This window comes from Anabrus simplex, chromosome 4 (assembly GCF_040414725.1).
Source record: "Anabrus simplex isolate iqAnaSimp1 chromosome 4, ASM4041472v1, whole genome shotgun sequence".
Taxonomy (NCBI): Eukaryota; Metazoa; Arthropoda; class Insecta; order Orthoptera; family Tettigoniidae; genus Anabrus; species Anabrus simplex.
Genome location: NC_090268.1, coordinates 327,747,523 through 327,760,807, shown reverse-complemented (window position 1 = coordinate 327,760,807; position 13,285 = coordinate 327,747,523). Strand labels below are relative to the sequence as shown.

Genomic DNA, 13,285 nt, shown 5'->3' with positions numbered 1-13,285 from the left:
TTTACCTTTTACAAGGCGTACCTTCTGGTCTCTTTCTTGTTGGTTTCTTTGGAACTCGATCTGCTCCCATTCGCGTCATGTGTTTATACCATTTCAGCTTGCTTGTTTCTATAGTTTTGAAACTCCAAAACTCTTTCTTATTTCTTCATTTCTGATTCTATCTAGCTTTTATTGTCTTCCCTATTATACAGACCAGTCAACCATGTCCTATTATAAAACCAGGTATCATTTAGACTTCTCTATTCATGATCTCATCATTGGTGCTCATGGTACTATACCCATATTTCTTGTGTGTTTTTGGCGTAGCGAGCGAGTTGGCCGTGCGGTTAGGGTCGTACAGCTGTGAGCTTGCATTCGGGAGATAGTGGGTTTGAACCCCACTGTCGGCAGCCCTGAAGAGGGTATTCCGTGGTTTCCCATTTTCACACCAGGCAAATGCTGGGGCTGTACCTTAATTAAGGCCACGGCCACTTCCCACTCCAAGCCCTTTCCTATCCCATCTTGCTATAAGACCTATCTGTTTCGGATAAAAGTAAATTGTAAATACCTTACAAAATAAGTGTCAAGTTTATTACTTCCATTGGTAGCCAAATCAGAGACTTCACGTACAATACTGATTTCAAAATTCATCTCATAGATGTTTGTACACACATCTTCAGTATCCTTCGTACTTAATCCAACTCCCATTATACAGCTTTAGTGTTTCCTTATAATGATGCTGCCCATGCTCTTATCAGATTACCTTCACAGTTAATTAAGGATAGAACTTTTTCTTTTTTTCATTGAATCTCTCTTTACTAGCTCACTATTGTCCTTTATGCTGAAGGAGATATAAAATTACTGCACTATATACTGCCATCCTTGGAGGCCCAGATTTGATTCTTGGTACTGCCAGAGATTAAAAAGGTGCACACAGCTCACCTCCTTCAGGATCGTGCCAGAAAAAGCTGCATTGCCTTGGGGAATTCAAGGGCACAAGTTAACGTACTTTATGGCCATCACCAGGTAACTTGAACTGTACTGCAACTGGGAGGGACGGGATCAAGGCAGCTGCACGGTGCTCTCTCTGCACATGCTCTTCAGGTGTACCGAGTTCTGAGAAAATATTTAGTTGGAAGTACTATACCTTTCTTATACTAGTTCGCACGAATTAGATGATGAAGTTCCGGGTGCTGCTTGAATACTTACTTTCTCTTATCTCGGGGGTAGACCAACCGCCACATCTTGTTGGGGTACATAAGGACTCTAAGGGCTACTCTACTAAATAAAACGGACTGACTCTGTTTAAACTAAAATTAAAATTTATTCTCCATAGGACAAGAATGAAAGTGAAGACTGAATAAAAAGAAATAGAATTGTAAAGGCAGAAGGATAGTGAATTTAAAATGACATTAAATATGGAAAACTGAGTGAACTAACATTAAAGTGAATTAAAATAAGTTAAATTGGGAAGCTTATGAAGCACACATCGAATTACATTGACTTTTGTATAACATCTTTATCGAAATGTGTTCAGCGCGCTGCTTTGAGCTTGCATCCAGGAGATACTGGGTTCGAACGCCATTGTTGGCAGCCTTGAATATGGTTTTCAGTGGTTCCCCATTTTCACACCAGGCAAGTGGTGGGGCTGTACCTAAATTAAGGCCCTGGTCAGTTCCTTCCCACTCGTAGGCCTTTCCTATCCCATCGTCGCCAAAACACCTATCTGTGTCGGTGTTACGTAAAGCAACTTGTGGAAAGAAACAAAAAAAGAGTTCATACCATTGACATTCAGGCAAAAATTCGGAACAGGTTACATTTTCCAGTGCACGCATCTAGGCGCGATTGCACTGTCATTTGTTTCTCTCTCGCTCGCATCTTCCGAAGGGCTTGATCGTGTGGTGGACAGAGCTGCCAAATGTTCATATAAACAACTAGTCCTAGTGCAGCGGCGCTACTTCTGAATTTACGAATCTCGTGACAAAGCCATTCGTCTGGATCAAGCAAAGAGGGTCTGGGGGCATAAGCCCCCAGGTCATAAGCCGCGAAGCGGCCCTAGGCCTCTAGAATCCCGCATGACACTTCCGTTGGTCTGGATTGGTTAGGGTAGGTTAGTGACAAAGCCATTAGTCTAGATTGGTTAGACCATTGGTCTGGATGAAGCAAAGGGGGTCTGGGGGCGTATGCCCCCAGGTTAGAAGCCGCGAAGCGGCCCTAGGCCTCTAGTATCCCGTGTGACACTTCCATTGGTCTGGATTGGTTAGGGTAGGTTAGTGACAAAGCCATTAGTCTGGATTGGTTAGACCATTGGTCTGGATGAAGCAAAGGGTGTCTGGGGGAGTATGCCTCCAGGTTAGAAGCCGCGAAGCAGCCCTCGGCCTCTCGTATCCCGCGTGACACCTCCATTGGTCTGGATTGGTTAGGGTAGGTTAGTGACAAAGCCGTTGGTCTGGATTGGTTAGACCAGTGGTCTGGATCAAGTAAAAGGGTTATGGGGGCGTAAAGCCCCAGGTTAGAAGCCGCGAAGTGGCCGTATCCCGCGTGACACTTCCATTGGTCTGGATTGGTTAGGGTAGGTAAGTGACAAAGCCATTAGTCTGGATTGGTTAGACCATTGGTCTGGATCAAACGAAGGGGGTCTGGGGGCATATGCCCCCAGGTTAGAACCCGCGAAGCGGCCCTAGGCCTCTAGTATCCCGCGTGACACCTCCATTTGTCTGGATTGGTTAGGGTAGGTTAGTGACAAAGCTGTTGGTCTGGATTGGTTAGACCATTGGTCTGGATCAAGTAAAGGGGGTATGGGGGCGTAAAGACCCAGGTTAGAAGCCGCGAAGCGGCCCTAGGCCTCTAGTATCCCGCGTGATATCTCCATTGGTCTGGATTGGTTAGGGTAAGTTAGTGACAAAGCCGTTGGTCTGGATTGGTTAGACCATTGGTCTGTGACAAAGCCATTGGTCTGGATCAAGCAAAGGGAGTCTGGGGGCGTAAGGTCCCAGGTTAGAAGCCGCGAAGCGGCCCTAGGCCTCTAGTATCCCGCGTGACACGTCCATTGGTCTGGTTCAAGCAAAGGGAGTCTGGGGGCGTAAGGCCCCAGGTTAGAAACCGCGAAGCGGCTCTAGGCCTCTAGTATGCCGCGCGACACCTCCATTGGTCTGGGCGGTTGTGTATTTCTTGTGCACGGGTTGGTAATGGAATTCATTTACTTCATTGCTACGAGTGACGTCATATCCCATTGTGTCTCACCCAATGGAAATGGTGGAACGTAGTTAGGCGATGGACTATGGCTCGTGATAAATTGTATTAGGTTATAAAAGCAAAATTACTTCTGGGGGACGGCGGGTGGGTTCTTAACTGTCGCAGTGAACACGTATTCCATGAATCCTGATTGTATGCGAAAGCTAATCCACTCGTAAACTTTTTTCAATATCCATAGCGTCATCCCTGCCTCTTGGGCAATTGTGGGATTCCCCGCCACAGGCCACGTGTTCCGTGTATCGCATAGGGACGCTTTCTTTATGTGATAGTCACTTCTGCATAATTTGAATTCCATGGGATATTTAGCATACCCTTTCCTGACAATCTCTCTACATAATTCCAAAGATGCCTGTGGTGTCACTTGTTCTCCTAATCATAGTATAATTTGAGATGAAAATTTAATCTCTTCTCACCTTTTCGTCCCGTTAGGCTGGCTCCCCACATAAAATTTCTGTGCGGAATGTTGGCTATCCGTGATTTTCACCCCCACGGCATTATCACGTGGTACGCGATCGAGATCTGCCCTCTTCTGTTCACGTCACACAGTTATTTCTATCGCACTCGCTCCTTGGATGGAACTTCCCCTGGCTTTCAGTGCTCACACGTTTCCCCTCTCGGATCCGCGCGCGCCCAATACAGAACATGTTTTAATAAAATTTTGAATGTATGTGCCTGGGTCACTAATTCATGGCTGGATACGGCACAGTACACTGGTGTAGAAATTATCGGCGTAGAAGATACATCCTTCAGTCAGAAATCCACTTAGGAGCTCCGTTACAACAGAATGAGCATAACCTACTCTGCTTTCACTCGCACTGGATTTTCCTGCATAGATCTTCGTTCTAACATTGTAGCCTTCTTTCATACACACTTTATACACCTTAACTCTACATTTGTGAGTTTTCTTAGGAATGTACATTCTGAAAATTAAACGGCCTCTCCAAGGAACCATAGTTTCATCTATAACCATTTCTTTCCCCATTGTGGAGGCATTCTCAGCATTTTGGTTTAATTTATCATGGAGGGGTTGGATTTGATAAAGATGATCGCCTGATTGTTGCTTAGCTTCGTAGTTTGTGAAGTGCCAGAATCTCTAGAGGAGAAGGAAACAATCCCGTGGCATTACCCATCTAATAATTCGCACATCATATAAGTCATTCTTAGACCAGTGTGAGTTAATAGTTGCGTGAGGAACACAACTCATACACATGATAATTCCTAGAAACTGTTTCATTTCCTCAACATTAGTTTCCTTCCATTTCACACCTCTAGACTTGCTTTTTTATCATTGACTTTGTTAACAATTCATTGCCGTTCCTGTTGGTTTCCTGAACTATCATTTATAATAGGCTGTTATCCACGAAGTGAGAGTATATATCAGTAGGCTGTCCCTCTTCTAACTGCAACTGAAGCTTTAACTATTGATGTTCTTTTGAAACTCAGTTCACTAGAGGATGTCAGTAACAGCACAACGTATCTCAATAAGAGAGAGTGGAAGGCTCGTGAACAGTACCCGGGAAACTGGAACCGTAAAATTATTGAAACTTCTTCCAAGGTTTCAATAAACAATCGTTGCATTCTGAGTGGCGACAGTGGAAATGAGATGATGAATCCTTGGTTAACACCAGGCAGCTTGTTATGTATGAAGTGCAGGTTATTTGATTTAATATCTTGGCTGTGGCGTATACTGGATTTTGTCATGGGGACATGGAAGTCATTTTTCCTCATGGTTGTGACCACGGGATGCTACATCCTTTAATTACAATTACTTAGAACCTAGTCAAACCAAAAATTATATGTTTAATATCTGAAAACCATGGAATTCATGTTTATATTTTCAGCACTCAAGACATGTGTTTGGAATGCTGAAGTTTATTATTACTACACTTTTACTATACTTATTATTAATCTGTTAGTATTTCTTGTAGTGGCCCAGACGGTAGAGGCTCTGGTTCTGACCCCAACTTGGCAGGTTCAATCCTGGCCCAGTCTGATGGTATTTGAAGGTGCTCAAATACATCATCCTCGTGTCGGTAGATTTACTGGCACGTAAAAGAACTCCTGTGGAACAAAATTCCCGCATCTCGGCGTCTCCGAAAACCGTAAAAGTAGTTAGTGGGGCATAAAACAAGTAGTAGTAGTAGTAGTAGTAGTAGTAGTAGTCGTCACGGGGGTTACCTTGAATGTGAGATACTAACAAAGATTTTCAGTTAATCATATTATATATAGTTTTATGTTTAGGCGCGCGCACACACACACACGCACTTCCTTCCTTGGTGTTAATCAATCATATTGGGATCCACAACACTGTTTCTGTACTATTATCTGGTTATTCATCCTTGTGGTATTGGTACTGATGAGTGTACAAAGGGCACTAGGACAGTTTTTCAATACGCAAAAACGGTTGGCTGGACGCCCCTGTTATGGTGAGAGATGAAAAGAGAGGTGAAAACCGGTCTAGAAGACAGCAAGGACACCAGTTGTTACCAAGCAGTGGGATTGAAAGCAAGTTAAGATGTCAGTGTGGTCTAAAGGTGAATATCGCGCAATTATCCGCTATAGTTTTGCTCGTGGATTAACTGTTGACCAGTACCTGGAGGAAATGTCTCAGACAACAATTTTCCGCTGGTAAAAAGAGTTCCAGAGGGGAAATTTTGGGGTTGAAGACGATCCTTGTTCTGGGCGACTGTCTGAATCAGTGACTGAGGAAAACATTGAAGCTGTGAGGAAAATGTTGCAGCAAGAGAGGTGGTTGATATATCGGCAGGTAGAAGAGACCCTCCACATCCTTGCACCAGCTATTCAGTCAATTTTACACGACCATCTCCATGTTAGAAAGGTTTGTTCCCTTTGGGTGCCCCATTCACTTTCAGAGGAACAAAGGGCACATCGAGTGAAATGGTGCCAAAAAATGCTAAAACAGTTTGAAAATGGGACTTTGCGTAACGTCAATAGCATTGTTACAAGTGATGGAACTTGGCTTTGTTATTACGATGTCCCAACAAAATCCCAGAACAAGGTGTGGCTGTTTGAAGATGAGGGTACTTCTGTGACTGCGAAAGTCAAGGTCAGTGAAGAAAAGGATGATTGCAGTATTCTTCACTAAACGGCGTATCCTGACTCGGGTTGTGTTAGAAACGCAAAGGACAGTTACTGCGAAGTAGTGCAATGAGACTTGTCTGCCTCAGGTCATCCAGGCTCTCAAGCAGCTCCGTCCAAGGTCACGGCTCAGCACTTGGCTCTTGCATCACGACAATGCTCCAGCACATCATGCTAATGTAACAATGGATTTTCTTGCCAGATCAGGGTTGACTGTGCTTGATCACCCTCCATACAGTCCTGATCTTGCCCCATATGTCTTCACACTCTTCCCAGAAGTGAAGATGAAGCTGAAAGGGCGGCGTTTTGCATCTGACGAGGAGCTTCTGGCAGCATGGGATCAAGAGTGTGAAAATGTAACCAAAGAAAAGTGGTAGAGTTGGTTCAGTGTGGTTTCGACGTATGGAGAAGTGTATCAAGTGTGGTGGAAATTATTTTGAAAAAATCTAAAGTGTTCATTCACATTGCAAAACTTTCCTAGTGCCCTTTGTATATGTAAGTAGTTGGGGTTTAACTCAAGGAAGTTCCTGTCACAGTATTGCTCAGAGAAACTCCTATCTGCCCTCCAAATCTATGGGAACTGGTTACTGTGGGTTATGCATATTTAACTATTCCTGTTGGTGGTACCTGTTGTCAAATGGGAATGGGATAACATTATATTTCTTTTTGTTATCTTTTTTTACTGTGCCAGCAACTTGCTTTCTAACACCATAGGTTACCATGGCATGTTATAAGTCCCATTCCATATTGACGGCTATCACTTTACAAATAAAAAAAACCTTAATATTACCCTCCTTTTCAATAAAAAAGGATTTATTTTTTTATTTTATTTTTTACATGGTTTGGCTTATCTAAAAGCCATCTTCAGTAGAAAGCTTAAAATGTTACATATATAGACTAACAAATAAAACACTGAAAATATTGTGTAGAATTAAAAGAACAGTGATCATGATTGACACTTAAAAGACCTGTGTTGATGTTGAGGTGAAAAGTCCTCTTGTCTAAACTTCTCTGGTTAAGGTAAAAACTTTTTTAGTCCTTTTTAAAATGGAAAATCGATCTTCCAAGGTGCCCATATTTTGTTAATGGAGCAGCTGGAATCAGTTGTTGTGCGATATTTGAGAGTTTCAGAATTGTGTTGCTCAAAGTAGTGAATTCATCAAATGAGTACATGTAATCTGCAATGGGGAAAAATGAAGGAAATAAATGGGTAATACAAAAACACCGTGTGAAATAAAAGGATATGGATCCAACCAACTTACTCATTAGGTGGCTGTCCTCTCGAATGGCACGATCTTGTCTCTCTCATGTTGCTGTTGACACCAGACGTGTGTGTTGTTGGCGGGTCTGATTTAGTGTTTTTGGGAGGGGAAGCAGAAGGGGGGGGGGTGGGGGGCGAAGGGGATACTGAGGGAAAGGCGGGTATAGTTTTGAAATGTCGACGGTGAAATTAATTCTTAATATTAAACTGTTGACAAAGAAGTGGGCCAAAAGTTTCAAGCAAAACATTCTTCTTATCATTAATTTTGTTTAACTTAAGTGAAGAATTACTGTATTAATCAGTACCAGTATAAATATTCTACATTTCTGTTCGTAATGTAAAATCTTTTAATCTTGGTCAATTGTTATATATTTGTGATTTAGATTCTTACAGTGTTCGCTCATGGCTGAGTAGCGGTTATACTTCAAGGCGTTACCATGTTCAGTGTATCTTATATTAAAATTACGGCCTGTTTGACCTACATACGTTGAGGGGTAAGACTGACACTTTAATTTGTATACCCCAGAGTTTGTAAATTTATTGTTGTCATTGATAGTATGAGAATTTAAAAGCTAATTGGTGTGAGTAATCCTGAAAGCTATTTTTAACTTATGCTTTTTGTATTGGAAAGGACGGTAACAAATATTTTTCTATTTTTAAAACCATATGTTACTGTGTGTTTAATCAATAATCTTTTTAATTTTGTTTTTACAGCCTAAAGTCAGCAGAAACTGATTGTACTGCAGCCATTCAGTTGGACCCCACATATGTAAAAGCTTATGTTAGAAGGGCAACAGCACGAACAGAACTCAGGCAATACAAAGATGCTAAGGAAGACCTTGAAAAAGCATTAGAACTTGAACCAAATAACACTGTTGCAAAGAATGACCTGGCAAAGATAGAAAAGAAACTGCTTTCCCCATCTTCAAAGAAGACTAAGAAAGAAATAGGATTACCCCCTTCCTCTTCAACTGCTTCAAAACCTGAGAAGAAGACTGATCTGTTGTCTACTTCCTCTTCTGGTGCTATTAAATCTGGCAAAGCAAAAGAACCTCAAAAGGTAATAGCAAAAGATCAAAAGGGTGTCATAAATGAAGAAGTTCTTGGAAAGGGAAGAGGAGATGCTGAAGAAAGTGTCATCTCGTCAAAAGGACCCTGGAAAACAGGCGATGTCAGACTAGTGCAGACTATTCACAAACCTCCACACTTACGTTCAAAAGTAAGTAGCATTTTAAAAGTCTATTTGCTGTTGTTATTTATGTTCACTACTACTTTTATAATTATCTGATGCTAACATTTCCCAGTTTAAGCCAGCCCCACAGTCTAGAGGCAGTGTGCCTACCTCTCACCCGGACCCCCTGCGTTCAATTCCCAGCCAGATCAGAGATTTTTACCTGGACCTGAGGGTTGGTTTGAAGTCTATTCAGCCTATGAGAAGCTATCTAATGGTGAAATGGTGATCCCGGTCTAGAAAACCGCAAATAACAGCCAAGAGGATTTGTTGCATAGATTATACGCCACCTAATAATCTGCAGGCCTTCGGGTTGAGCAGTAGTAGCTTGGTAGGCCAAGGCCCGTCGGGGCTATGGTACCATGGGGTTTGGTTTGCTTTTATTTCCTTGTTTAAGAAGTAGGCAGTCTGTAACGTTAATCTTCTATCACATTCCTTTTGTAAGTTCTATTAAAGATTATTTGTTTTGTATTTTTCTGTAAAACTTTCATCCTAGTTTTCTCTTTTATCTTAAAGAATCTTTGATCGGATAATTTACTTGAACATCCATGCATATTGTTATCTGTTAGTCTATTTTTATCTTAAAATGTTATTCCGTTCAGGTAGTACTGTTGTTACCAGGTTTATCACTAAAGTAGCTCTTTACATAAAGAAAAAATATAGTACTGTAATATTCAAAAGTATACCAAAATATTATTACAGCAGATGTTAAACGTACTTTGACTGAATTCCTTGACTGGTTTGGTTCTAGGAGTATGGTACGCATCATATCCTTTTGGATGTTGCCTGCCTCTGAATAGTATTATTTCTGTCACATTGTCAGTTCTGTTAAAAATTATGATGTTACAATGAATGGACGATGGCTGAGGAATGTTTGAAAAATGATTTTATGATTTTATTTTAGTTTGTACATAGTTTTTGCAATATACTGCCCCACACACACACACACACACACACACACTCGTATATATTTCTAGTGATTACTTCTACTACTAAAATGTTTTCATTCCTCCCCTGAAGGGGGAGGCGGGCCTCTTAGATGGTGACGCCACCTCTCAGGCCTGGAGATTTGTTATGGTGAAGGAGATGTGCAGAGAAGGTGAGAGGGTTGGCGGCCGTGGCCTAAACTATGAACTGTCCTGACATTCACCGTAGAGGAGAATGGAAAACCATTCTCAGGACAGTCAACGGTGGGGACCAGCCCTTCTTCATCTCCCGAATACAGAGGCGTAGAGCCACGTGTGGATAATGTTGAAAGCGTGCTTGCCAGTTAGCCTCACGCAGCTAACGGCAGCGGACACTCCCTTTCTATCACAGCAGATTTAAAAATTTAAAGTTCATGCTTTCAACATTATCCACACGTCACATACGGACATATTTCAGTGCCTACAATATTATCTGTCTCAACCCAACACAATTCACTAGAGGCAATAACAAGTGGCCTGCCTTGTCCTATTCACGCTGTTACCGCTAGCAAATTTTTTCACCGGTCTAATGGATTTCAAACTTCAAGTTTATACCCAACAACTCTACAATTAATCCACGCTTCAAACATCGAAGTCTTTTCAATGTCTACTATTACATCTTTTCTAATTTAATAACCCTTATGATTGTTTTTACTTTTCAGATTATCAATATTCATTGTACTTTATGAAAAATTCTTTATGCTAATCGTTATACTATGTTACAGTCTAATTTTAATACTATGCAACTACTTTTATCACAATTTTACCATTCTTTTAATATAACGACATTTTTAACCATTTAAATAAACTCAGGGCCATGACCTTAGGCTTTGTTATTTATAGCTGATGATGTTCGCAAAGACGAACGAAATATGTCCTATTAACCAATGTACCTCATGAATATTTTATAAATAATTGAGTGCATTATCTTTGTATTGAATAGGTGGTTATAAAATAAAAAGTTTTTAACTTTAATACATTATCTTCAATACGGTCTAATTATGAGATTTATCACAGTATCCAGTATTCGGGAGATAGTGGGTTCGAACCCCACTGTCAGCAGCCCTGAAGATGGTTTTCTGTCGTTTCCCATTTTCACACCAGGCAAATGCTGGAGCTGTACCTTAATTAAGGCCACGGATGCTTCCTTCCCACTTCTAGCCCTTTCATATCCTGTCATCACCATAAGGCCTATCTGTGTCGGTGCGACATAAAGCAGTTTGCAAAAAAAAAAAAAAAAAAAAATGGAAGTTGGATCGAGCTTGCAGATGAGAGACCATGCTTTTCTGCTGGAGTGTGTGAAATTAAGATCCCTTGCAGTTGTTACCCAAGTCTCCCTTCCAGCATTATCTAGGGATTTCAGGAGTTCGATTGCTTTCTCTTGACCGTGTTCTTCCTCATATTCAGCAGACAAGCGACTGGTTTCCTCATTCCAATTTGGAATGTAATCCTTCTGATAGTCTTGAGGGGTGGTTCTTTTTGCAGCAGATTTTATTATCAAAGGGTATGAAATTCATAAATTATGATGAGCAGATTTTATTAGTCCAACAAACCTCTCATAATTTTCTGAAGTTGGAGCTATCCATGTAATATTGGCATCTGTGTGCAATGCATACGTGTTCCAGTCAGCTTTTACAAATTTCTCGCGAGGTTTAGGTATAGACCTAATAACAGGTATCTGCAGGCCAATTTTGTAAATTATGGGTCTATGTTGACTTCTAGGGAAATTTTTCAGTACCTGCCTGTGTACTAGGATAGTTGTCATAAGATTAGAAGATACGAAAAAGAGATCAGATGAATAGTCTGTATTCCAGCGGCCAGAGTGGAATGTCCCTATGTCCTTAGCATCGTAGACTAGCTTAAGGTCTCTTGTGTCCATCCATTCAAACAATCTGTCACCATTCTTATCAAAGTCATCATATCCCCATAAACTGTGGTGGCTGTTGAAGTCTCCAATGATAATGTTATTTTCTATAAGTACCAACATGATGGGATCTGACCAGTTGAGTGGTTTATATACATTGGTTATCACAACATTCTGCAGTTGTATAAATGAAGAGGAGGAGAAAGTTTCATTCACAACATTTACAAGTACATCATATTTCACTATATTTTTCCTGACCAAAGTGGCAATGCCATACTTGGATGACTTACTGCTGTCGCTAACTGGTATCCTGGAATTTTACCCCTACAGTTCAGTTGGTCATCTTCTGTATGAGTTTCCTGAAGCACAACTACATCCACAGAGTGATCCAGAAGGATTCACTTTTTGCCTTACTGATGCCTTCGATATTAGTTGGCAGATTGTTAACCGAGAGCCGAAGGTTCGGGTATGGAAATTGAGTCCTCAGAAGGACTGTTTTTATTATTATTTAAGTTGATTTCTCAATTATCATAGCCGTGAGGCCCAGTAGAGCATTACGGTGGCATCTTATTGTTGTTGCTGCTCTATTACCACCAACCAGAGGACATGTGTAGGGTACTTCAAGTTTAAACCTTGTCCCCCTTAACATCAAATGAACTCACTGAACTCTTTAACTACAACTAAATAAGTTAATCTGGGGAGGACAGCTAAATCAGAAAGTGATGGAACCAGCTAGAGGAGAAAATATTCTAGCCATGGTGTTGATAAAATCAGATGAGCTCTTGAAGTGGTAGATGGTATAAGTGGTTATCAAGTCTTTTTGGTTCTGTTTTTTGTTTTGGAAGCCATTTCTTTTCAGTTTTGATTTAGTTAATATGTAACTGTTAGGTTCTTCATACTGTCAAAACTGTGTACGATTAAATACCATTTAGAAATACCGAAGAAAGAAAACATTTTAACAACATATTATACCTGAAAAAGAAATGGAATAGAAGAGATCAAATGCAACCCAATCAATAAATTTCAAAGTGATATAAAACAAGGAATAAAAAAACAGATTTAATCTTCATCAAAGAAGAAAAACTTATCACAAAATTCTAAATTGTTTCTTTTCAGGTATAATCTCTTGTTAAATGGTTTTTTTTTTTCAGGTATTCTCTAATTGTATTCAATCATAAATTAGTTTTGAAGGAATGAAGAATCTAACACTTATAGAAGCTGGGTTTGTCATAGAGAAAAATAAATATGATAGAAAGGAAAGTTGTAAAAGGAAGATTACTAGGCAATACCATATTGTTGATAATTTTTTTTTAAAGGCACAGAAATTTTTAAAAAGCAATGATGATCAGTGGAAAATGGTCAATAAAAATATAAACAGTCTATTAGATGATTTTAAAGCAATTGTTGAGGAGTGTGAAAACAGGTGTGTACCATTAAAGGTGGTATGGAATGGTAATGTCCCTCTGTATTATTACAGAGAAATAAAGAGGCCAAGAAGGAGGTGCAGGACAGAAAGGAATAGACTTAGGAATGGTGGTGGAAATAAAAAGAGATTGAAGGAACTTGCAAGGAAATTGAATTTATCAAGAAAGTCACCTAAGAATAACATGATCTCAAACAGAATTATATTA

General features: G+C 40.4%; 1 protein-coding gene across 1 annotated transcript in view; it reads left to right on the top strand.

Moving 5' to 3' along the window:
* Positions 1-13,285, top strand: part of LOC136871954 (RNA polymerase II-associated protein 3) — a 50,763-nt gene that overhangs the window by 20,703 nt on the left and 16,775 nt on the right. Inside the window, exon 6 of the mRNA XM_067145710.2 lies at positions 8,309-8,813. Within this exon, the coding sequence (XP_067001811.2) occupies positions 8,309-8,813 (505 nt within the window). The remainder of the gene's footprint in view (positions 1-8,308; positions 8,814-13,285) is intronic.